Source organism: Poeciliopsis prolifica, unplaced genomic scaffold (genome assembly GCF_027474105.1).
Source record: "Poeciliopsis prolifica strain line A6 unplaced genomic scaffold, Auburn_PproV2 SCAFFOLD012, whole genome shotgun sequence".
NCBI classification, from domain to species: domain Eukaryota; kingdom Metazoa; phylum Chordata; class Actinopteri; order Cyprinodontiformes; family Poeciliidae; genus Poeciliopsis; species Poeciliopsis prolifica.
This window is the reverse complement of record NW_026562387.1, coordinates 12,488,219-12,514,026: the sequence shown is the minus strand read 5'-3', so window position 1 is coordinate 12,514,026 and position 25,808 is coordinate 12,488,219. Positions and strand designations below refer to the sequence as shown.

Genomic DNA, 25,808 nt, shown 5'->3' with positions numbered 1-25,808 from the left:
AAGAGCTCTTTAAAGACTCACAACAGGTGATAAGTTGCAGTAAAAAAAAGCTTTTATAGATGAGTTGAAAATCTGGAAATGACAGCTCCGACCTGCTCTGTTTGAACAGTACCTCAACACACAGACCCGAGCTTTCTTCATGATGACAGCAGACTGTTGCATAAATCTCTGCAGGATGTCCCGGGTTCAGGTCAGATTTTCTGGAACAATGGCCCGAGTCACTCATGCACGCACCCAGTCCTTCTTTACATCCCTCTTACTCTTTCATGGGCGTACAAGCAGACTCACACAAAGAGACAGTCCAACCAAACTACTTCCAGCCTTCTCTGCTTTTTACCCACAACCATGGCTGTTTGCCTAATCACTGCTTGCCCACACTGCATTAGTCTTGACATCCATGTCATATAAAGCTCCCTTCATGCATGGCATTCAGGCAAATTTAGGAGCATAGGCTTGATAACTTGAGGAAAAGGTTGGCTGCAACTGCAGCCACACGACTGAGACTTCTGATTAAGCACTGAGTTATTTCTAGACCTTCTCTAACATTTTCTAATCACAGTGACTTGGACATGGGCCTTTTATAACAGCCTACTGACACTGGCTACAGCTCACCACATAACATGCCATTTTCAGATTTATTTATTTTTTTTTGACATATTCAGGTGTTAATTTTCAGACATTGCCTCCTAGCAGCCTTGTTTCATGACTTTGTACTTTTCACATTTCAGTATTGAAGCTATTGCCAATGTCTCTGTTTCACATTCATCATAGCTGTCAAAGCCAATGCGGTGTAAAACAGGGACTTGCAGGCTGCACAATTTTGACTGGAGTGTAGGATGGAATGCAGTGTAGGTCCAAAAAGGCTGTAAGGTTTTGCAGTCGTGGCTTTCACATCTGAAAGCTGTTGGCTGGGACAGCTGTGTTTTTATTACATTCGAACTGATAATATTCTGGTAAGCTCAAAATTATTCATATTCCTGGTATATTTAAACTTGAAGAGCCATGAAGTTTACTGACAGATTTTAGCGTTATTTAAAAATAAAATCCACTTTTATATCATCAATTTGCTTTGATAGTGGTAATGCCCAAAACTTTTAAACACATTAAACTGTGATGGCACCATGAAATGAACAATTTCAGTTGCATTACCTAACGCATCAAAGCAACATTAGCAAATGTTGCTTAATAATGTTGTATTAGTGTAATGATGCCTGTCTGTGGATGTGTTCACACTTTTTGTGAAAAAGATGTAGTATAGAATAATAGAATAAAAATAATTGTTTTTATTTTGTTAATTTAAAGCCTAAATGTCTAACCAATATAAACATTTGAAAACCTGAAACTAAAAGGTATTTTTCATATTGCTCTCTCCGTTCTTCTGAATCCAGGCCTGGTTTGCAGCCTTTACAAACCAAATACCAATTTCTGCCTTCGGTTGAGTAAAATAAAACGTGTTTAGTCACAAATACGTTACCTCTTAAAAAGGATAACGTATAATATTTACAATAGAAAACTTGCAACTGTTTTCAAATTACTGTAGTGTTATTTTTATTTTAAAGGTATAGTGTTTTTTGTTTGTTTTTTTTAAATAAAGAAAAACACTAAACTTTTACACGTAGAGGATACATTTTCTTTTGTGGAATGTTTCCATTTGTGGACAACAATGTGAAAAAAATGGATTGTTACAATAGTTGCTAATATATCTAAAAATATATTAATGATACTTTCAGTGCCATTTGTTTAATTATTCCATTAAAAAAGAGGGAAAAACATCCAAAACCTGTCCGATATCTGTCTTAAAAAAACATAAGTTGGTTACATTTTTAAACTTCTTAAAGATTTTTTTAGTTTGTATTGTTCTTCTCCACCTTTGGAGTTTCAGATTATATAAGTTTGCACAGACATACCGCGCTGACAAAATTAGTACCTCAAGTTAGTGCAGACCACTACTTCTCCCAGTGGAGCATGTGAGAAGCTTGAGCAGCGATGTAGGAGGGCTGTTTGCATCCACCATCACTGAATGAGCTTTTAAATCATTCAGTGCTCAGATTAAATTCCCAACACTTGTCTGGTTTCAGGTTACATGTTAACTCCATGTGACCTCATTCTTTTGAAAGGTCACCATAACACAATACATTGCAAACACATGAGCGCACTTTCGTGCTGTTACATAGAGCATCATTTTAATCTCTGATTTATAAAACATATTGGTGTGAACGGTTCACATGTGTTGCATCTAGGATTCTCATGCTGCTTTTTTCTTCTTTTCTTTAGCCTGTTAAAGAGATTGATATGTTACCAGGGCTCTTTTCTTTGATGAACATCTCCTTTTCCATTTCAAGTTCCCACTGGCAGTTTTTAGCCATGTTGTTTTTGTTTTTCCTCCTTTTCTTTCCTGCCATCAGTCTTTACAGGCCATGATTGCTTCTCTTCACTCTGAGCTTGACATTCAGAGGTATTTGATGAAAATCCAATCACCCTACCAAGTTAGTTTGCCTTTCATCTTATCTGCATTATGCTGGGTTTGTGTGTCGTTAGGTGTGTGTGGCTGTGTTCTCACCCCTACTGGCATCCGCTGTGTGACCGTGTTCCCAACCTTTGTGCTTCTCGCCTTCGCTGCCAGGATGAACTAGTCTAGCCAATGAAGCTTCTAAAATATCAACTAATAAACAAAACTTGGGTTGTGAACATTTTCAACAAATGACTACAAATGTTCAGCAGCATGTTCATGAAGTGTATTAGGTAATCCAAAAGGCCTGGTCTGTAATATTTCAGCTCTGTGCATTTTGTCAGAGATGAATGTTCTGACAAAACATTTGTTGTTTGAGGAAGCCACATCATATAGATTAGATTGAGGTCTATCATAAATGGAGCCCCAAAGTCCTCTAAATTGGTTTCAAGAAACGTTTTGAGATTAATGCTTCCCTGCACATTTGCATGGCTGCTGTTTTAGCTTGTTTTGTTACTGTGCATGAATCAAGTAGGGCAATCTGTTGGACTTAAAAAAAAAAGACCAAAATCCAAATTCCGAGCAGCTCAAATCGAACAATTTCAAATTTGAATTTTTATCTTTCATACCAGGATTGCAAACTTTAAGTGCAGTTTCATCATAAGAATTCATGGTTTCACTCCTGTTTCCATTTGTTTCTTCCCACTCCAGAGCAGAAGTCCAAAGCACGGCCCCAGCCCACAACCCGGCATTGGGGATCAGGTTGACCACCTATCCTTGGCCTCACTAGAGTCGTTGGACGCCATGTCTGAAACAGACGCACCCACAGCCTTCACCCGCGGCAGCCGAGTCCGCGCCAGCCTGCCAGTGGTGCGATCGACCAACCAGACAAAGGACCGCTCATTAGGTATGCATTTTGTCACGTTATAGCTGCTGCTATCAGACACACTTTCCCTTGACATACTGTAATGTCATTTAGTGTCAGAACATATGTATTATTTACAGTGCTATGTTGTGGAAACCTGAAAACACCATTTGCACAAATGGTGGTGGCAGCATCATGAGGCGGGTTTACTCGAAACTTGATTAAAGGGGATGGGAGATGGAGCTAAAGGGGTTTAAAGGGACATGAATACTTTTACAAGGGATTGATTCTGCATTGATATCTGCATTGAATAATGCATCAGGACTGAAGTGGTGTTGCATCCTGACTGTTAGATCAGAAAGATACAGTTGCAAAACTTGTGTGTTGTGTTTTATTTTGCTTGAAGCAAATACAGGAGTCTTTAAAGAAGGCTGATGGCTGTGTAGGAGAAGCATTTATAAAGCTTATGTTATTATCGGAAAGGACAACTATATAAAGTGTTCTCAGGAAGTACTTTATCACAAAGTTCATGAGCCTTCAGTACATGGTGATATCTTTCTGCAACGTGGCACTGAAACCAGGCCTGTACCTAAAGAAATTCTAATAAATTAATAAATTTGTTTTTGCCAAATAAAACTTTTAAAGTCAAGTACAAAATAAGATAAAAGACTTTGCAATTTCACATCCTTTGTTGCCAACAGTGCCTCTAATTCTCAGTTTACTTTGCAAAACTATGTTTTCCACTAGTCCTAAGAACTCAACATAAACAAAGTAATGATCAGGGATGTCCTCCCCCTAACTGCATTGCATTCCTATTTTTCATCAGAGAGCGTGAAAACCTTCCCTGTCAAACTGAACAGTGCAGTGCAGAGCAGAGTAGAGTAGAGTAGAGTAGTCTTAGCCCAGGGCAGGAAGTTAGTGGGACTAGGGAGTCAGTGAATCAGGATGGGTCTCTGGAGCAAATGACCCTAACGGCTGCAAACTCAGCCTTGTGGTGGGCCCACCATCACCTCACTATGCCATAGGCCTACATCACAAAATGAAAGAGAAAATACATCAGAAGAATACATTTCCTAGTTGAACTACTTTTATTTTGTTTTTCATGTCTCCCCCAGATGGCTGAACAGCCTCAGTCTACAAATTTACACTGAAAATGTTTTCTCTTTAAATTGATAAACTTCTATATTCATTCTTTCAATAAGAGTAAAAACACGCATCGCTATCCATATGTTGCAATAAAGGTTTGTAGACAGATACAAAAAAAAAAAAACAGATACAAAAAAAAAAAAACAGTTGATGTTGGTTCTATCATCTTCTGAAGATCAAAGTGCGAAAAAAAAAAAGTTTGTTCCTTTTTTTTCTATGAGAAAGCTTCTTCATACTTCTCATTTTATTATTTGCTGTCGTGCCCTAAAAACTGTCAGGATTGACATCTCTAAGGTGTTACAAAGAACTTACAAGTAGATGATTTTGTTTATTTAGGGCTAAATTGGCTGTTGCACAGTGTTGAAATCCCAATGTTTGGCTAAGGGAATTAGGTTTTAAAACCTGAACTGACACCAGGAGCAAGATGAACATTCATCATAAAAACAGCCAAATATCAACTTCACCGCTGAGAAAATTTAATAAATCAACATATTTGACCTTTTTGAAATAGTGACAAAAAGAAAACCATTTTTGAAAGAAAGTTAATAAATTCTATTTGCAGTTTACCATAAGCTGTGTAGGGGACACAGTAATAAATGTAGCCTCATCTGGTCAGATTATACTAAACCTGGGTGTCAGACGACTGAACAACAAATGTCTCTACAAACCAGCTCGACATTGAAATAAGGTGGTGGCAAGATCATGCTGCAGATTTTTTTTTTCTTCAGCATGGACATGGAAGCTGTTAAAGGATAGCTGTTAATGGGTGGTTGTGAAATTGGAATTAGCCCAAAACCTGTTTGTAGGCTGAAAATGACTTGAAATTGCAGTAGAGATTACTTTCCAGCAGAACAACCTTAAACATACATCCAAAGTTCAATTCAAAGAATACACACTGGTCAAGTCAAGTTGCAAGTGTATTTGCCGTGGAAAGTAGTTTTACATTTTGAAAAAGGGTGGGATTGAACTGAAATGCACAACAGTATTATCAGATTTTCTTTTTTCTTCACCTAAACTGTTTTGAACTCATTTATGTTGGTTTGTCACATGATACCGCAATAACAGCATGCTGTTAAGAAAATCTCATGGAGAATTTGAGACACTCTTGTTAAACCCGTTGGTGTTTCTGACTGGTTGTAAGTTAATCTTTGTTTTAAAAAGTTTTCCACTGTTTCTTAAAAAGGTGTTCAACTGTCCCTTATGGGTAATAATGGATTTTAATCACTTATTCAGTTAGTTCTGACATCAGCAAACTGTTATGCAATTGAACGCAAAAATCATTATGTTTGTATTCTGCAAGAATTCACTGACAAAAAAATGAAAATCTGATAAATGATAAAAAAAACCTCTTAATGTTCAACAAATCAACACCTAATTGGTTTGCCTTAAGATGTAAGTTTCCTATTGCTTTAATATCCATTTTTGTACGTATGTATGTTTTTGCTTTCATCATTACATCACACAATTGCAAACCATTTTTGCCTTCGATCTAATAAATTGGAAACATTTCTTTAATTCACTTTACCAATCAGTACAAAAATAGTTGTCTAATTTATTTTTTACATCATGTTCTATCTATCTCTTATATTTCTCCTTTCACCTTATTTCCTCCACCCCTCTTAGTTTTGTCTTAGTTAGTATCCATTTTTTCTTGTGTTGAAATCTTAGCGAATCCTCCTGTGGAATTTCTAACTGAATCAAAAAAACGGTTTTGTATAACTTGTGTGCAGATGCAGAAAATGTAAAAATTTAGCAAAATGGTGGCTGTATTATTTCAAGGACCTTTCACACTTTTCAAACAATAATGTTTGAAGTTTTTTAGATGATTTTTTCAGTTCACTTCTTAGCAATCCCCATAGTTATGTATAAAGAGAGAGTTGCGTATTTTGTTGGAAAGAATCAAGCTGTGGGATGTCGTTTTTCACAGATTTTGATTTGTTCAGTGCAATGACTCTACTGAGGAAAGGCAAACCCCATCAGAAACACACACATATGTACATGCATGAACAAACTCACACATACGTGTACTCCATTACGCTCCTTCTCCCCATCGAAAACATCGGGACAAAGCGAGGGGACGGTGGGGGGTTATGGTGTGATGAAGGGGTGGAGAGAAAACAGGGGGCACCACTTTACAACTGTGTCCCTCCCACAGATTCTCAGGCACAAACGTGTGTACACACAGAGGCAGCAGCACACGCTCCACTTTGTCCCAACGGACATTTGGGGATTTCGTTTACCCTTGTCTCGCTGCACGAGCTGCTGCATGGTCTTTTTCTTTACAACATAAGGCTGAGCAAGGAAACTGGAAATCCTCCAGACCTCTTCAGTGAGTATCACATTCAACAGTGTAGCATCAGTTGGACTCTATTTAATGGCTTTAACTTGTGGCTGAAATGTAGTATTTTGCTGCTGTTTAGTTGTGGTTCAAGTGAAATGGGGGGTTTCACTGCTGTGCTTAGTTTGTACATCTGTTTCTCAGTGAAGATGTGTTAAACTCAAAAAGTTTCCAGTCTATGCCCATTTGGTTACAAAACCAGCTAGCCATTTGTTGCAAGCTTTCTGCAAGGTCAGGCACCCTGGATTGTAACTTGATTCTTTTTTCTGACCTACTTATAATACTTTAAATGCAGAAGAAATCCTCATAATAGTTGTGTTTCTTTCCAAGTGGTCAACATCTGCATAAAAAATATCACATTATTCTAACCTATCTCACAGAAAAAGATGCAAATTTTCAGTGGGAAGTTGTGACTACACAGAAACACAGACAAACCAAGGAGTGCAGTGCAGAGACTCAGCAGTTTTATTTCCTGGATTTGCCTTCCCCCTGTCTCATGGAGCATGCAGTGTCTTGTATAATATTTCACTAACATCTGGTAGCTTTTACAGATCTGGTTTTTATTGGGTTTACCAAGTAAAATCATGCCTCCTTTCTGTTTTCATTGGAAAAATCATAAACATACTATTAAACTTCCTTTACATGTAAGGATATTTGACTTTTGGGCTAATTTTTGCGACAAAATGGTTGAACTTTTGCAATACAGTGTCAACCATTGAATCAGACAGAAAATAGAATTTGTTTTCTTCCCCCTGGCACTGTTTATACAAGTGCAGTGTGGGCGTGTTCATAAATGTTGTGGGAGAGCCATCTGTTTTTTTTTAAAACACAGCACAGAAGCCACACCCAGAGTTCAGAGGTTCAGACTTTGGTCTTTTTCATACATAACATTTACTGTTCCTCCCAGAGCGCACAGCTTTGCCTCTGCCCCAACTAACATGTTATTATCAAGTAATTTTCTTGACTAAAAATACTTTCTAATTTCCAGCACAGATAGAAAATGGGTGAAAGATTTATATAAATATTCTGCCTATAGAACACTTGGCAGTATTTAGGGATTCACTTTGATTTCTTTTGTTCCACAGCCCTGGGTACAAATCATTCAGCATAGAAAGAAAGGATTTTCAGTTCAGCTAGGACTTTTACTAAGGTCACTATGCATCATCAACTTAATGGGAAATCTCTAGAGGTACAACAACTTGGGCTGATATCAATATCCAATATTAATTAATACCAGTGTTTAGACTGATATTTACTGATATTATGTGTAACTTTTATGTGTTTCCCTGCACTTATGAGTCTGTGAAAGCAACCACACAACCTGCATTGCTTCTCTGCTTCAAGCATCCTAACAATCCTGCACCGCGTCAATATCTCTGTCATATGGCCAAACTAATACCACATGTTGAACCCATTCCATTCCACCTTCTGAAACACTCACAAACAGCCCGGTTTTACTTTTTAGATTGATACCAATATGTTAGAAAAATTACTAACATACACCAATGACATTGTTGGTTCCAATATATTGTGCATCTCCAGAAGTTTCTTTGTTTTTTTTTCTGCCTATGTTTTTGTACTGTAGTCCAAAACATGTCATATCAACTCTCACATTTGGCAGGTCTTGTAGAGCGGATATATTAAACTTATATCGTTGTTAATCTCGTGCAAACATACTCTACCGATCTCTCTATTCCGTCCCTTAGCTTTTACTGGATTACACGTTAAGCTTCACATTAGAACTTAAGTTAAAGACAGAGCTATTGTATCACAGCTCTTCAGTCTTGGTGTGCAGTCATTAAGTTATCACCATCAGAAAAGACATTCTACTGCTTTCTAACTGGACATTTTTTTATAGTTTTGTAGCTTCATAAACGTATCACTTCCACAAACCAAACCAAATTAAAAGTTGTGGGTTTCCAGTTATAAGAATAAATCCAATCATTCTTGGAAACCACATCTGCTTTTGAGATCTTAATTTCATTCTAATTTCATTGCTCTTCTGTCCCTAGGTGTACTCTACCTGCAGTACGGCGATGAGACCAAACAGATCCGCATGCCGAATGAGATCACCAGCATCGATACAATCAGAGCTCTGTTTGTCAGTGCCTTCCCGCAGCAGCTGAACATGAAAATGTTGGAGTCACCCAGTGTTGCTGTCTACGTCAAAGATGACATGAGGAACATGTACTACGAACTCGCTGATGTCAGGTAAGGAGTTATGTTTGCATGTGAAATCAAGGAAAAAATACTAATGTGTTAAATGAAAATATCCATTTTCAATTAGTGATATGCTGTCAGTTTTTGCAAGATGTGTCACATAAAAAGCTAGTGTTAGCATTTCAGCACAGCTAGCTGCTGCAGGAGGTTAGAACATTAGTAATTTAAAACTCAGAAGCTACACTGTTTCAAAATTTGTGACTTTTTGCCCTCTGGAAATCATTTAATGGGATTATTTCTGTTGCTATTCTGTTAATAAATCAATAGTTTGCTATTTTACTCATTGCTGTGGAATCAGTGACAAATAATAAAATCAGAGTCTCTAGTAGTATGCTCAGTCAAGCTGTCAAATGGCAAACATATATATCAGAGTATTTTTTATATCCGCTCGAAAACTATTTAAGCCATACTAATGTTCTAGCTCGTGATTTGTGAGTTAGAACATTACAGTTGAATTTACTGACAGCTACATTTGGAAAAGTTAGGTTCTCACTTGTTGCATTAAACATCTGCAAATATCCAATCTCTGATATTCGAATACAGTAATTTTTTGACAAGTCAGAGATAAAAAATACATAAATAAATTTAAAAAAAAAACAAGAAGGATCAGCATAAATTAACATTTTTATTGGTCCATTGAAAGCTCTGTCTCATTAGGAAATTCACTCAGAACCACCTTAAGGAAATCTATCGCTCCAGTGACAAATCTTCCAGCCAAACTAGTCTGATATTTGGCCCTTTTGTTCCTGGCTTCCTTTGAACAGGAAATGTCTCAGGGCAGGAAAGCTTGCATCCTTTTCCCAGCCATGTTAAAAAGAAAGTTATTTTGAAAGGGGAGCTGTGTGGCAACATGTCTTGAACAAACAGAGGAAGACTTTTTGGAAATGTTTTTGTCTTTGTCCTCTCTTATGCAAAAGTTTTGCAAAACTTTCAGTTTGTTTATGCTTGGGGAAAAAACTTCAAAAGTATGATGTCGTGTGGTATTCCATTTATGTGCACAGCAATACAGATAGTATCAAAGAACATGTATTTCTTCTTGTGGATCCTTGGTATTAACTAGAAAAGTACATTGAAATGCTGGAGCTGGAGATTCTCTGTGCAGAGATAAAAAGCAGAAACCAAATGCTCTGAGACATAATAAACTTTGCCCTCTTCCTCTGCAGAGATCTCGCTCAAGTGAAATGTGTACTTTGTGACTAATCCTTTATCAAGGTTGTAAAAAATTGTCTTGTGGTGCCTTAAGGTTGGTACAAGGTGCAACATACTTCGAATGAGATCAGCACAAAGGAAATAACAGCTCTGCTTGACGTTTATGTAGATCAGCCGCGTTTCAGAAAAGTATTAGTGGATATTTTTGTTAGAGAAAATGTCAGTTGACGAAGGACTGTCAGACCCTCTGTCGGGGTATGTGCCTCTGGCTGAGCAGATAAAGAGATCTAGTTTGAGGCAAGACCGCCCGCGCTCTGATGGGGATATCTGGGCCACCTTCCTACCAACCAACACCTCGTTCCCTTACAGGAACATCACAGATCACTCTTGCCTCAAAGTGTACCACAAGGATCCAGCTCAGGCTTTCAGCCATGGACCTCGGCCTGCCAACGGTGATGCCAGGGTGAGTACGTCTCTTTTGTCCCTGCAGCTGAGGGGAGATGAATAGATCTGGTGCAATAAAAAACCAGGCTTTCCTTCTAGTTCTTAAACTCACATCCTGTTTGCAGTTGAGGAAAGGAATGTCCCCCTGGCTCTTGTTAATCTATCTACAGGGGGGGGTTCTTTTTGTTCTCCCAGAGACCTTGCCTTATTTGCTCCACTCTAGTGAAACTTTTTAGGGGACAATCCAACTCCATTCCTCTGACTATTTCCCTTACTCATTTCTTATCCCAATGTAAGCCTTAATCTCTTTCTCGGTTTCTAATTCTACTGTTTATTTCCTGCTGGTTTACCAAAACCTAAGCCCAAAAAGCTATTTCCTCAAATGTTCCTCCTCATTTTGTCTCTCTGTAATCCGCATGGCGCTTTATCTGACAGTCTTGTTATTTCCTGCCTTCAACAGATTTACTGTTGTTTCACTGGCAATATTTCTTTAACATTATCCATAGATTTGTTGCTACAAACCAGGCCTTATGTATCACACTGTTTTACAGAAATCTGTGGGGGAAAAAAAAAAAAAGATTGCTAGCAAACTATGTATGGCACAATGTTGGTTTTGTAGGCCTGAGCTCAGTTGGTAGTATAAGTTTTAAGTGAAAATATAAAAAATATTAAATGTATAAGTTAATAAATACAAGTTGACAATTTTTTTCATCAGTACCTATAAGATAGTAAAACACACCACAGAAAATACTTACTAAATGCAGAAATTAAAAATAAGAAAAATAAATCCTAAATTTGCTAATGAATTCAATTCTGTCAAACCATTGTGCAGTTTCGAGCACGGAGTTAGCAATGCAGAAGAGTGTTGTCCTCAATAGTTCTGTCATTGTTTAACAAACTATGACAGAACATAAACTTTGAGGGTTGCGTCAGGCTGTGGGATACTATAGATTAAGTATAACCAAAGGAATTACTTTGTTGACATTTTATCCATTAATCCAAACCAATGTTGCTCTTTCTCAATAACGTTGTTGCAAGTTTGAAAACTAAAACAAAACCACAGAAAAAATGTATTATGGGACCTATAAAGGTTTCTGTTAAGATTTGAAATGACAATTTATGTGAAAATGCTACAGAAAATGATGAAATCATCAGTCCTTGGATTGGCACCATTCATAATATTACAGGCACAAATCCAATTCTTATGAAGATTATGAGTAGATCAAGTCTTTGTAAATATACTGTTGCACTGCCCTGTGCAGCTCTGCTTATTGACCATTGAAAGATTATTGAAAGATCATGGTTGGGGCTTTAGTACAAACCTAATACCATCAGATCTGTCTACCAAATTACTTCTGCAACCACAACAACTTGTGTTGTTACTTAATGTCAATTTAACTTTAGCCTGTGAAGCACTTACAGAGCAATTTTTGGGCATCAACTTTATTTTGTTGCTGGTGAAATAGCAATATAATGCTTCATAATCACTGATGCAAATTGCCTAGCAATAGGGAAAATATAGTAATTATATTTGAAGACAAATAACCAAATATTTTAAAATGGTAATATTTATTTAGATCACCTTCCACAAAGAAGTTTGCAAAACAAACAGGATTCTGTTGTCACCAGTAGTCTATGTCAGAGAGTTTTGTTTTGTACACTGAAAAAATATGTTTTGTAAACAGAACATTAATTATTGCCCAACTTTTGTTCTGCTTTTCCATTTTCAATAATACTATTTTAATAATAAATGTCTCACTTTACGCAACATCATTATTTCCAAACTCTAATAACTTTCTAACATCATTACAGTTATTTACACATTTCCACACAGTGCATCCATCCAGTGAAGCTTCTCTAAATGTTTACACTCTACTGCTTCACCACCACAGATCAGCTCTTTATCTGTTTAGCTTGGCGTCCTGTGACTCTCTGCAGTTTGTGAATCAGTGTAGAAACCTTATCCAATGCTGACACGGCAAGAGACTGAAGCAGCTCTGTGTACACAAACCAAAGAGGCAACCCGCGCTACCGGAGGCTTAAGACCACAGTGGAAAAATAAGCCTGGGTGTTGGAGTTAACTGTTTTCAACAAGTCCCCTCGCATCAGTCTAATCTGGTTGCCTGTCTGCTTATTTTTCAAGCCGCTGCCTTGTCTTTTTTTTTTTTTATCTCAAAGCAGAAACTCATCTTTATTTTACAACGAAATATGTGTATTTTAGGGCTATTTTGAGATGTTTTGTTTGGTTGTTTAGGGCTCTAGCATCTATTTGAGATTGACTGAGAATGGCTTAATCCTTTCTGAATATGGCTCTGTTAGAATAGGAATTAATTTTTGCATCTATGCACCAAATTTTTGAGAAAGTCAAGATTTTTTTTTTTGTCGATGTGTAAACTTTTAGTTTAAAAGATCATTTATGCTCTGCAAATCACCCTCATGATACTTTATGCAGGCTGTGTGAACTTTCTCTGTAAATATGTTTCTCTTTTCATTTGTTGTCACAGCCAAGCATGAACTCTTTGTCACAGTACACTTTCAGGAGTTGTTTTCCTCCAGTTCACGAAGCACACTCACGTGTGCACACACAAGAGTCACACCCATGTCATTGTTTTCTTCCCTACGATGATCTGTCTCCGTGTGCTTGAATAAAACAGACAAAAACAACACTGCACAAAAAAGTGCTCAAAGAAAAAATGTCCCTGAAGTGCTTAAGAAGTTCAACCAGGGCTTTTGACACGTCTTGGCTTCTAGGTGTAACCTCTGAGTCATACCATGATGAAACAATAACTTGTTTGTTTGACAGGAAGGGAAAATGGAGTGAATCCAGATCTGCATGTGACTACTTCCTTCACAGTGTTATCACACAAAGCATATCACAAATCTTGAGGTTTTATTACTGTTTGTGCACTTGATATTAGTCTTGCTAGTTAATTTGTTCCTGTCAAAACAAATTGTCGTGAGCTTGTAATACAGAGAGGGTTGTTTGGGATGTATCTAAACTATGGTATGTACAGTATTTGTAGCTACAGGTTTGGATGTGAGCTAACGCTTTAACTTTTCAACTTTTCCTGATAGAAACAAAATTTGCACACCAGACCTCACGTAAACAAATTCTCATAGTAGAGAATATATTTATTCATATTAGTGGAAGTAATCCACAAATTGTGCCCAGCTAAACAAAGGGATATTGTGTTCAGTCTGTTCTTTAGATTGTTGATTAAATCACATCATGTGGTTCACTACAATACCTAGAATCTTGATTCCAATTCTTAGTTTTGCGAACCAAATCTCAAAGGTAATTTTCTCAAACGTCATTATAGGAAGCTGGTGTCATTTTTCCTACATAAGCCATTAATGTTTCTTTAAGGTAGTTGGCCTAATGATAAATGACAATGATTAGCTGACTGGTTAAACAGACATTGTTTGACAGATCTTGTTGCAAATTAACCAACTGCAGACTAGCCCGGGGGGAACATTTTTAAGAAAACCACAATTTTATCTCTAGTAAAGTGAGTTTTCTTAAAGCTGAAAAAATAATTTGACAAGCCATCTAAAACTTTAAACCAAAAGTGGAATCTTGTATTTATGAGTGATGATGATGTTTTGGAATTTCCTGTGAGCTTAATATTGAGGAAATACAATGCTTTTAGCCTTGTAAATAGATCGGAAAAGGTGTGTTTTGAAAATAGCTTAATATGCCTTGAAATGAGCACATGCTTGGTCCTCATTTTTAGGATCAAGCATGTCCTAACGAAACACTATAGTTTAGGATATAGTGCATAATTAACGGTTTCTGAAGACTTCTTTGGTAGCTATGTTCACAGACACAACAAACAAAAAACACATTGAAATACTCAGAATCTTTGTATTTACACACAAATTAAATTTAAATACCAGTACCTATATGCATAAAAAGTAATGAACACATAAACTTTAGCTGTAAAAATGTCAGAAGACACTCAGAAAATGCTCGAACGGCTGAGAGACTAACATCTACACTTGGGTAGTAGTCAAGGACAAAGGCCCACACTTGGCTAGGCTAAGCGAGCAGCCAAAGATGAAAAGATGAAGACAAAAGTCTAGGCTAAGATAGACATAATTGCCTTTTCAAATATTCAAATAAGGAAATACAAAAAAAAGCAACTCTGTATAGACCTTTAGCAGCTTGGCTTAATGTTTACTAAACCATAGATTTTGCACCTTTCCAGCAGGTAGACATTAAGTGTTTTCCATGAAATTATGTGCATTTTTACAACTGCAATTATCACACAAAGCTTAATCTTTTCTTTTCCTGGTTCAATTTCTTCACCTCTAGGCTTTCAGAAAAAGTGCATAGAAAAAATTGTAAACAAGGCAATTCCATTAAGTGTGTCTAATTAGAGCGCTGTTAAAGCAGCAAGGTACACAAGAAATAATTTTTTTTAAATAAAAAAAGACTTTTTCTACATTAATTAAGTGCACAATTAAAAACTAATATTTGCATTTAAGAGAAAAGCCTGGAATGAGCCTCTAGCTGAAGGCAAATGCAAAATCCTATGCTAGACTAGGAGAGGCTTATGACTTATGACTTTGGCAACAATGTGTTTCACTTAATTGGTAGCCAAAAGACAAACAATCTAGATTTGTGTCATAATTTCCATTCTACAAATACAAGGATAAAAATTTATTTTTTTTTAAATCTTAATGTTTTGGGATTTTTCCAGATGCACAGCGAGATGGCACATGTCACCCGTGATGGTCAGCACCCTCTAAGACATCCACCTATGGGTCCTCCATCACACCATCCTCTGCAGGGAGCACTCCCACCTACTCCCCACTCCATGCCACCATCCCCCTCCCGAATCCCATTTGGCCCACGTCAGAACTCTGTCCCTGGAAGCGCCACTATCCCAAGGGACCGGCTGTCTAATGTCAATCCTTCAACCCGGTCCATCTCTCCTTGTCCCAGCGCTATACTGGAAAGACGGGACGTGAAGCCAGATCAAGACTTGGGTGGGAAAAGTCACACTCTAACGAGAGGGAATGAGGGGTTGTATGCAGATCCATATCTGCCCCAAGAGGGACGAATCACCATGGCTGCAGGTCATGTGCAGCATGGCAGCCCTGGACTTGATGGTCCAGAACACTGCATGGGGGGATTTCACCGTGCCTCCATCCGCTCTACAAGCTCTTATGGTGGGCCCAGTCCTACAGACTCTGTGGATCACTCTCCTTTGTATAGGCAGAAGTCTCGAAACAGTCAGTTGCCTACTTTGGGTTCCAAGACACCTCCTCCGTCCCCTCACAGAATGACTGAGGTACGGATGATTGATATCCATGGCATGCCCCCTCATGGTGTTCCACCTCATGCTGTCCCACCTCATGGTGTTTCCCTGGAGAGAGGCTCACCAGTGCGTCAGTCCTTCAGGAAGGAAGAAGTTGCAGGGGCCAAGCCCAGGAACACCATGGGATCTCCTGTGGTCCCAGACCATCAGGGTCACTCTCAAGGGCCTACGGCAACTCCAAATGACCAGGAGACAAGGTAAGCAACTGAATCCTGGATATTGCAGTCATTTGGCATGGGATTGTTTGTATTAGGATTAAAGCATAGCATGAGAGCATGTACTAATTCTGCATCACAGTTTTACTTTCTCCATAAGTTGCTGAGCTCCTGTGACTGGCCATGTCTCTAATTCATCATCCACAACTAAAGCCAAATATAACCTGCGTTCTCACTGTTCTTTAAGGTTTTAAAATTACGTTATGCAGACTAATTCATTTGTGCATACAAAAATCAGTTCAAAACTTTACAATTTTTTTACTATCAACCCCAATTCTGGAGTTAATATGCCCAATGCGAACACTGAAACAAGATAGTTCCTCAAATTACAAATATATCCCTTGTGAACATACTCTCATCAACAATCATTCAGCTAGGTCTACAAAGTTATCTTAGTACCTGGGTTGGATTTTTATTGCTGTATGTGAGAGTAAATAAACACAGATGAAAGTTCTAGAGGCTTCTCTTTCATGCTGTCTGCAAGAACTTTATGCATATGGAAAATCCAGAAAATATTGACCTGGCTTTACTCACTGTCAGTCAAACAAGATAAGAGATAGCCACCTGCGAGACTTAAAAGCTTTCATGAGGAATGCTCTTGCATATTTAAAATGAGCAGAGGAATTCGGTTGGAAAGAACTAAAGTTAGCCTTTAAAACAAACTTTATTGAGCTGCCTTCGTATTTATTCCTGTGCGATATTCTGTGTGAGACTCTAATTAGGACTTGACTGTGTGTCCATCTATTGTCCAAAGTAGCCACAACCACAGTCCACTCTGTGTCCTTAACTTGCCTCACATTCTTCTTAAGATAAACATTCTGAGCAGAAGACAAAAGTTGCTCACTTTCCCAAGCACAATCTCATTGTATACTTTTGTATTCCTTCTTCTGGTGTTATTTTCAGTTTTCATTTTTATTGTACTCTACAGTAACTGAAAAGTAATGTTCTTACTTATTGAGTTGATTTTTATTTATTATACTTATTAAAAGCAAAATGTTTGTGTATAAATATTGCATATTTAGTTTTTATAGAAAAATATACACCATCAGTGAAAGCAAGATTGTAAAACAAAATCAGGAATATTTAATCAAATCATATCAGCTACAAGCTACAATTAGATGTTTTAATCAAATATCTGTGATTTAGCAAGTGATTTTTTTTAAGTGTATTAAGAATTAAAGATTGCTTTCCCATATTAAATTATTGTAAGTCTATTATTATTTAATACCTAATGGTGATGTATTTGCCACCAAATAAAAAAAACTATAATTGTGTATATTCATACAAAATCCATCCATTTATCTTTTATTTACCTGTTAAGGGTCATAAGTGAGTTTTGGAGCCTATCCCAGCAGTTGCTTTGTGAGAGGTGTGAGTTCACCCTGGGGAGTGTGCCAGCAAGTCATAGGGCAACACAAAGACACAAAGTCTACTTGAGTCTAAAATAATAAAGAAAAAATTTCCACTGTGTTGCTAGTTTTTCCCTTTTTTAATTTTTTTTTTTAATTTTACTGAGTCACCAGAAACAGAAGACATAAGCAGTAATATTTACTCTGAGATATTCGCAAGTAAATTTTTAAAACAATCAATGTGAGAGAACATATTCAGTAAGCAATAAAGCAAAACAAACTATTGTGTTTAGAGCGTTCGTAATTAGCTGCTATATGTTAGTGCAAGATTTAACATCCGTAGCATTTTTTAATGTTTCTGCAGAGTGCGAATGAAGGTTATGGAGCAACAGATTACCAGCTTGACTGGTCTTGTTCATCATGTACTTTTAAAGGCTCCAAACTCTAGTGGCAACAAGGAGCCTCAAAGGTAAGCAAGTCCATTATAGAAGAGAGTGAGATCCCAGAGAAAGTAAAAAAAAAAAAAAAAAAGATTAGTGATTCAATAAAGGAAAGGAAGGATCAATGATCTGAAGAAATAACCAAAAGTCAACTGACTTTAAAGTTGGTCTCAATGTATTGACTTTGTTTATGGTTTTGGTTGCATTTAGACTCTTTGCATTATGACTCTGTTTTAATTTGTACTGGAAAATTACAGTACAGTCTATGTGAATGCAGTGATTTTATATGTTTCTATGAATGTCATTAAGCTTAACAACATTAACACCACCTTAACTCTCTGGTTTAACTTCTCATACTTTGTTAATGTATTCATCATTACTAATATTACCCTGTAAACTTTTTTTCTATATTTTTTTTTATGTGTCAAAGTCCTGCTCTAATTGTTTTTCTTTTTTTTTTCTCTGCCTGTAGCGAGAGAACACCAAGTACTTCATCTCCAGCTCACAGCACACCTAGTTCAGGTTAGTATTACTGTAATTCCCCTTAACCTTCTTTTTTTTCCGAATAATGCCAAAATATCTTGTGCAGACATGACCACACGCTGTCATCTGTCAACAGGCTGCATTGAGCAGACTGTGGGGGAAGTGAAAAAACACAAAGTCGGGCTTCTTTTGCTTGTCATCAGCTTATATTTCCTCACAATACATCCAGTTTAATTTGAAGTAAGAGGCAGGAGACAACAGGGTTCACTCCAACCCCTCAAAGCACTTCTTAAAACAAAATGCTGTTAGTTTCTAAGCCTGCCAAGATGATTTAGTGATCCAATCTATGCTCTCCAGTCCCCTGCCACCTGATCTGTGTTGAAGGAAAGATTCACAAATGCCACCGCCAGTGGCAGAGCAATACATAGCACTGTTTGTGTGCTTGAAAAGTTTATCAGAAAACAAAAACTTTCCTGTAACTGTTTGTTATTTTTTAAATATCTAAATCAGTTTCAGTTTGTTTTTTGAATAAACATAACATGCTAAGAATAAAACACAGTAATGTCTGTGTCCTTTTTAGATGCAAGTTACTTCTTGAAGCCAAACAAAAGCAGCAGTTTGAATTGTAACTCGTATTTCAGGTCAGGGCATCTATCAGGTGGACACGTGAAAAATTTTAAGGATTACGCAGATTACTGTTTCTTTTTTTACAGCCTCACGGTTTGATTATCCTGTTGACAGACTTCTGAAGTTAATGGATTGCATATGCAAAGAAGCTTTTCTTTTACTTTGATATAAAGGTTTTCAAGTGATGATTATTCTGTTTTCTATTAAATGACTAATTTCCATTCGCAATGCAAGCAAATTTGGAAGGATGATTCAACACATACATGGTTGTTCAGTCTTGAGTCACTTGAGTCTTAATAGGTCATTTGCATTTCTTCTAAGCACCTTACCCCTAATAAAATGATAGACAAAAGAATAATAAAGTGACATGCATAGCACATTTGTGCATTTTGATGCAATTCCATATTTAGATTAACAATCTGATTTATTCAGGAGACACTTGACAGCAAATAGCACAACATATTAAATTGTTTTATATATACTTATCACTAAATGCAGTTTGCAAATATTCTAAATTACCATCTAAAATTTCCTGTTCAACAAAAGTAACAGAAGAATTTTACCAAACCCTGCTGGGACATAAATTGGAACCATGTGCTTGGGGCAGATAAGACAAAGCTTTTCAGCAACAAATACTCCAGGAGTGACTAGTGTGAAACAAAGAATGAGATGTAGAAAACTCCTTAAGCAGGGGAGAATCTATCATGTTGCAGGCCTGCTTCTCTTCCAAAAGCCTTACAAATATTCTTTGAATGAATATTCGAGAGTCTTCTAGTAAATTGAAAGTTGGTCCTCACTGGGTCTTTCAACAAGATGATGGTCCATGAAAATTGTCCAAATTACCCAGAAATGGTTCACCACCAGACATTTAATAACTGTTCTTCAACAACTATTAAAGTCTTCATGCATACATCTAATGGAAAACCTGTAGAGTTGAGCTAAGAAAAAAAAAGCATAAGAAAGTATACAGGATTCTATGTGATCTTTATGGTCCAAGCTGTGTGTAATGCCCAGGTTTCCTTTCTGGGTAATGGGGGTTGCACAAAATGTCCACAGCAAGGGTGCTAGTACCTGCAGTACATATGGTTTCACATCAAACAATATATATACAATCTTCATACAAGCTAAACGATTTAAATGGTTTCAGCTTTCCCTTTTATTTCGGAGAAAATATTAAGGAAAAGTTCATATATTGTCGACTGTGGTTTATTGGTGCATTTGTGCTCATTTTATAGGCCAAAAGCTTTCCTGGAAACTATGAGAATGATTATAACATATTTGTTTTTGCCCCAGCAGGTGGATCTACTATCTTGGCTCCTAAAACCAATTCAGCCCCACCAGACAAGAACTTATCTCCACTCAAAGTGAATCTCATGCAGTTCAGGAAGAATGTTTCTGACCTCAGGATACAACTTCATCAGATGAGACAGCTGCAGGCAAGAAGGCCATCTCTTTTTACCTGATCTGTTCTGTTCTAGTTGAATTTCAGACTTGAACATGTTTGCACACATCTGAGCATGCACACATCTTAAAGGCTCCATGCTGGAGTCCTCTGATATCTTGTTTTACTGTGTACATCCCCTCCAGGTCCAGAACCAGGAGGTTTTATGGGTGCAGCTGAAGCGGGCAGAGCAGGAAATTAGTATTAAACTCACAGAGGCAATGCGGCGGGTGGAAGACCCTGTACAGAGGCAGAGAGCTCTGGTCGAGGAGGACAGGCACAAGTACTTGGGTCTGGAGGAGCGTGTTCTTGTACAGCTCAGGTGAGATAATAAAATGAAATTAAAGACAATTCACATTTTAATTTCTGATAAGGTTTACATATTATTTATGCTGTATTAGGTTAATCAAATAAAATATTTGCAATTTTTTTGTTTACTTATTTTTTTGACTATATAAGAATGTGTTAAGCTTTGAAAAGACTACTTTATGTCATGAAAATATTACGTGTTTAATATTGCAATATTTTGCTCCTATAAGTAAGAAAAGGGACCTAAGTACTTTTAACTTGTCGCTTTTGACCCACTGTGAAAAACATTGGAACACAACTACTTTATGTGTCAGAATGACCCAAATCTAAATCTACTTAAGAATCTGTGGCAAGAATATAGATGTTTTACTTTCTATATTTGCAGCAAGAGATGGTTACAAAGTGTACAATGCTTTTCAGATTTTATTTTTTAATTTGAATCTTGTGTATCATTTTCCTTTCTCTTCATAGTTCTTCCTGCTTTATGTTGGTCATCATAAAATCCCATTTAAATTCATTGAAGTTTTTAGTTGTAATGTGGTAAAATGTGCCCAGTAGGTTTGCATCACACTATCTTACTGACATGCTGCACTTCCATAAACCAGTCAGGATGCTTCGCTCAGCAAATCAGCTACTTCTAGAAATCCCACAGAGTAGGTTAAAAACCAGAGGTGACTGAGCCTTTGGGAAAACACCCTCAAGGTATTAGAACAACCTGCCATGGCACATTAGATCTGCTGTATTTTGCTATTTTTTAAATCTTCTCTAGAAATCTTTGAGTCATTGAGCTTTAAACATGATTAAAAGCTCAACTATGGACAATGCCATTTTCAAATTGAGAAAATGTTCTCATTTTGTGATGCATACTATCACTTTTAAACCTGTTTTGCACAATAATGTTGTCATTTTTCAATAAAACATTAGTTGTGTACTTCCTCATTATCTATTAAGTCATTTGGTCAGCCTTTTGTTTAAATGTGCTTGTAAAGCTGAGTTTAGTCCAGTTCAAAAGACACTTTAACTTGCAACCTGCATGTTCAACTGGCCATGAACTGATTTCAGTAAATTAGGAACCATAAACTGGGAATGTTTGAGAAATGTTATCAACATTCTAATTTAGTGAAATGAAAATAAAATCACACTCGAGAAAAATCACCATGATTTAAGGTATAAAGATAAAATCATGTGCTACACCATCAAAACATGAACAAGATCTAGAGATACTTCTGCCTTTTTATTTTTTTTCTTTTGCAAAACTTATCTAATTTAAATTCCTTTATGGAAATCTTTTAAGAGCACATCCTCAGAGCTAAAGCTGAATCATTCTTGGATGGTACAGAAGTGCTTTAGCTTACTAGGCAAGGTAATACTACCTTCCAGACAGTATCTTTTTCAAGGAACACATGGATATTTCAGCAAGATAATCTCAAACCAATCCCTGAAAATCTGAAAAAGCACAACGCTATGATAGAATGTCAAGGTGTCGAAGTAGCTGAGCTGCTGTCCTGCCAGCCGTTCAAATGTATTAACCAAATTTTGCCTTCAGCTCCTAAAACATGTTTATAAAAAAAAATAAAAATAAAAAAAAGACTGATGGAACACAATGAGATCCCTACCACATTTAAAACTTTTAGAAGTGCCTTGGTAAATAGCAGTTCAAAATAAGCCCAAATTAAATACACACAAGTTCCATTATGTCTGCATCAAAGGCTTTTACAAGTCTTCAAGCAGAGAGCAGACACACCCATGCAGCTCCAATCAGTGCTGCTCCATTTGTAGGAAATCCCCCAGAAGGTTTCATCTTCCTCAGCTCACCTGAGCCATTCAGACGTGTACTCTTAAACAATCCACACCCTCAAAACCCTCTTCAGCTCAGGTTTTTACAGGCAAGCTGTGCCTGCGCTTCTGATGCTGCAAAGAACAATAAGATAATTACTGACTACCCTGCTCTTATTTTAATTCACTTGCCTCGTCATGCCAACAGGGATCCCTAATTAAATCCTTTTTATTTGGATGTGTTTGCAATGCAAGGACAAAAAGTTCTGTATTTAATCAGCACAGAGCCTTTAAAACTTATACATAGCTCTTGAGCGTTTTCACATTTTACCATGTTACATCTACAAATCATAATGCAATGTATTGGAAATGCAATGTATTGGAAATTTTTTTGTCACATAATCTTAATGCAGCAGAAAATTTGTGTTTTGATTTTTTTAAATAAATATTCAATGCAACCAACTACCTTGTAGTAAGAAGTCTACTTGTGACATGGTGATCCACCTAAATTGACAGATGAGGCAAGCAGAGCAATAATCAGAATAGCAGCCAAAAGGCCTGTGGGAACCCTTGAGGGGCTTTTTAAATTGGGGCAAAACCAGTAAGCAGTGGAGAATTCAGCCCTTATTTATAGAAATATAATTTAAAAATGACACTTCATTGTTTGGAAAAACAGTTGATAAGATAACATATATAAAAAAATCTATTATTTTGACTGCCATAGTCTGGTCAATTTAAACCAAAATTAGACTTTTTTCCTACATGCAAAAAAGTGTGACGCAAAAAATTAAAACTGCAAACCAACCTGAACACAAAACATCTATTGTGGCACTAGCTGTAAGGAGGCTATTCTTCAGCAGGGACAGGGTAGCTGGTTAAATGGGAAGTTGGATGGAATTAAATACACAAAAAAACCTGTTAGAGGCTGTTAAAGCCTTGTGATAAGGGTTTTCCTTTGACCAGGACAAAGACCCTAAATAAACAATGAAACAGTTCAAATCAAAGCCCAACCATGAGTTGGAATTGCCCAGTAAATCCAATTGAGAAACAGTGGCAGGGCTAAAATATGCTGTTTATATATTCTCTCCATCCAGTATGAGTGGGCTTAAGCTATTATTGCAAAAAAAATGGACATAGATTTTGTCTTTTTGTAGAAGATGGTTTTACAAAGTGTTGACTTAGAGTTTTAAACACATTTGCACATTGTACTTTTCTGATTTCCGTGTACAATTTAACTTTAACTTCAAATTATGCAGTACTTTATTTTGATGTGTCAGAAAAATAAATAAATAAAATCCTTCAAGTGTTTGATTGCCAGTTGAAAAATTGGGAAAAAGTTGTGTAGGTATATATTTATCTCATATATTTTGTTTATTTCCTACACTTTCTGTCAATGGACTTACAGTGCCTTGAGAAAGTATTTTGAAAGGCAATGTAAGTCCAATGATTGCAGTTTATAGCTTCTTAAAAAAGAACCTGGCAGAAAGACCGGATGGGGTGTCACGCCAATTGTAGGTTAGCAAAACATGACAACTGTCACTCTAAATAAGGTGTGGTAATTAGGACTATTTTACTTCAGGGTGAGTCGGAAACTGCAGTTTGAAATGCTTACAATCTCACTTTTTACTTATTCCTCTCTTAAAAGGTTTTAAAAATAAAAAATGGGTCCTGTAAAAAATAACTCAAAATGTTGCCAGTGTAATAATTACAGTTTATGTGAGAAGGGTTAAAGCAAGAAGAAAGAGAAACCTTTTAGGCATGTTATGGCAAAACCTTGATGCAAAAGAGAAATCTGTTTTCCCAGCTACAATTTTCATGACTTCTCTCACCATCTGGCCTAGTCCATTGGGGAGCTCCATAAAAGGGTGTATCTCAAGGGTACCTGACCACAATGAAACACCATTCTAGCAGTTCTCATGCAAAGCAACTTGTCACACAATGTTATCATTCAGCACATTTCCCCTTGGATTTAGTGCCTTTCTTTAAGAGTTTTCTGAAATGGCTTGGTGAAACATTTTCAATGTGAGGAGTTGCCGTCTCACAAATAAGCCTTAGTCAGTGAGTAAACATTTGCGGTATTGGAATTGGACTTGGTTAAGTCGGGTCTAAACAATAATTATAGTGTGGAAGTTGCTTTTAATGGTGATGATTATTGTCAATATTCTAAACATGTTATAGACTCAATTTACTATTTCCTTTTCTAAGAACCATGTAATTACACTGTCCTCTATTCCCCTACTCTAGTGTGAGATAAAGCACTGCTCTGTGCCCCCTGGTGTTAAGTGTATATACTACACAACTATTTTTTTTTTTTTCTGAATTGTACAGCAGAAACCCACAGCGCAAAAAGTGAATATATTCATGAACTATTTGGTTGAAAGAAAAAATAATATTTTAGCTTTTATCATTTAATGAATTATTTATCTTTCTTGCTGTTTCTGCAGTGAGCTGGAGCAATATGTAGCATCTCTGCAACAGGATTCAGCAGCAACCACCAGGGTGGTAACCTTAAAGGATGTAGAAGAGGGAGCAGTAACTCTGAGGAAGGTGGGAGAGTCTCTAGCCGGCCTTAAAGGTAAGATGATAAAAAAACAAAAAAACAAAAAGCAGTTCCTTTTAGTCACATTCTAGCCAAATTATTAATCAACAGATGAGTTTACCAGCAATTGTAGGACTAAAACATTCAAGGCAGTAGCCTTGAATGATGACTGCTAACTTGTAACATTGATACTTTTCTGTGTGTATATAGTAATATTCCTCCATTTAAAAAAATAAACAAAAATCTTTAAATTTTTCTCATATGTGTTTCGTCAGGAGAGTTCCCAGCCCTGCAAACCAGAATGCGAGCTGTGCTCAGAGTGGAAGTGGAGGCTGTTAAATTTCTGAAGGAAGAGCCTCACAAACTCGACAGCATGCTAAAACGGGTCAAGAGCCTGACCGATACTCTCAGCAGCCTGAGAAGGTAGGAGGGAAACGCAGTTGAAGTAGGAATGAGGTGAACAGGTACTCCTGGAGTATACCGTGAGTGTGTGAGGGGGCTATTCAAGATTAAATCAAATAGACCACCACAGAGCTCCTAGCAGAAGTCTGATGCGTGGAGATTGTGCTGTTTGATTATACTGCCTCCGTGCCATCAAAGAGGTCACTCTGTGTGAATCCAGGATTCAGCTAGATTTTCTTTCATCGCCTTCACTGAACCGATAAGCGAATTAACTTGGTGGACATTGTAGCAC

The 25,808-nt window shown here is 37.0% G+C and overlaps 1 protein-coding gene across 17 annotated transcripts in view; it reads left to right on the top strand.

Moving 5' to 3' along the window:
- The window catches only part of si:ch211-285f17.1 (sickle tail protein homolog), a 113,784-nt gene that overhangs the window by 76,097 nt on the left and 11,879 nt on the right, over window positions 1–25,808 (top strand). For 10 of the 17 annotated variants that reach the window (XM_055037657.1, XM_055037655.1, XM_055037656.1 and 7 more), the window contains exons 3-13: window positions 2,406–2,486; window positions 3,161–3,356; window positions 8,811–9,009; window positions 10,537–10,630; window positions 15,315–16,132; window positions 17,864–17,968; window positions 18,412–18,461; window positions 20,343–20,485; window positions 20,637–20,812; window positions 25,020–25,150; window positions 25,390–25,537. In XM_055037657.1, coding sequence (XP_054893632.1) covers window positions 2,406–2,486; window positions 3,161–3,356; window positions 8,811–9,009; window positions 10,537–10,630; window positions 15,315–16,132; window positions 17,864–17,968; window positions 18,412–18,461; window positions 20,343–20,485; window positions 20,637–20,812; window positions 25,020–25,150; window positions 25,390–25,537 — 2,141 coding nt within the window. The remainder of the gene's footprint in view (window positions 1–2,405; window positions 2,487–3,160; window positions 3,357–8,810; window positions 9,010–10,536; window positions 10,631–15,314; window positions 16,133–17,863; window positions 17,969–18,411; window positions 18,462–20,342; window positions 20,486–20,636; window positions 20,813–25,019; window positions 25,151–25,389; window positions 25,538–25,808) is intronic. The other 7 variants (XM_055037652.1, XM_055037666.1, XM_055037661.1 and 4 more) reach the window with 4 other exon arrangements.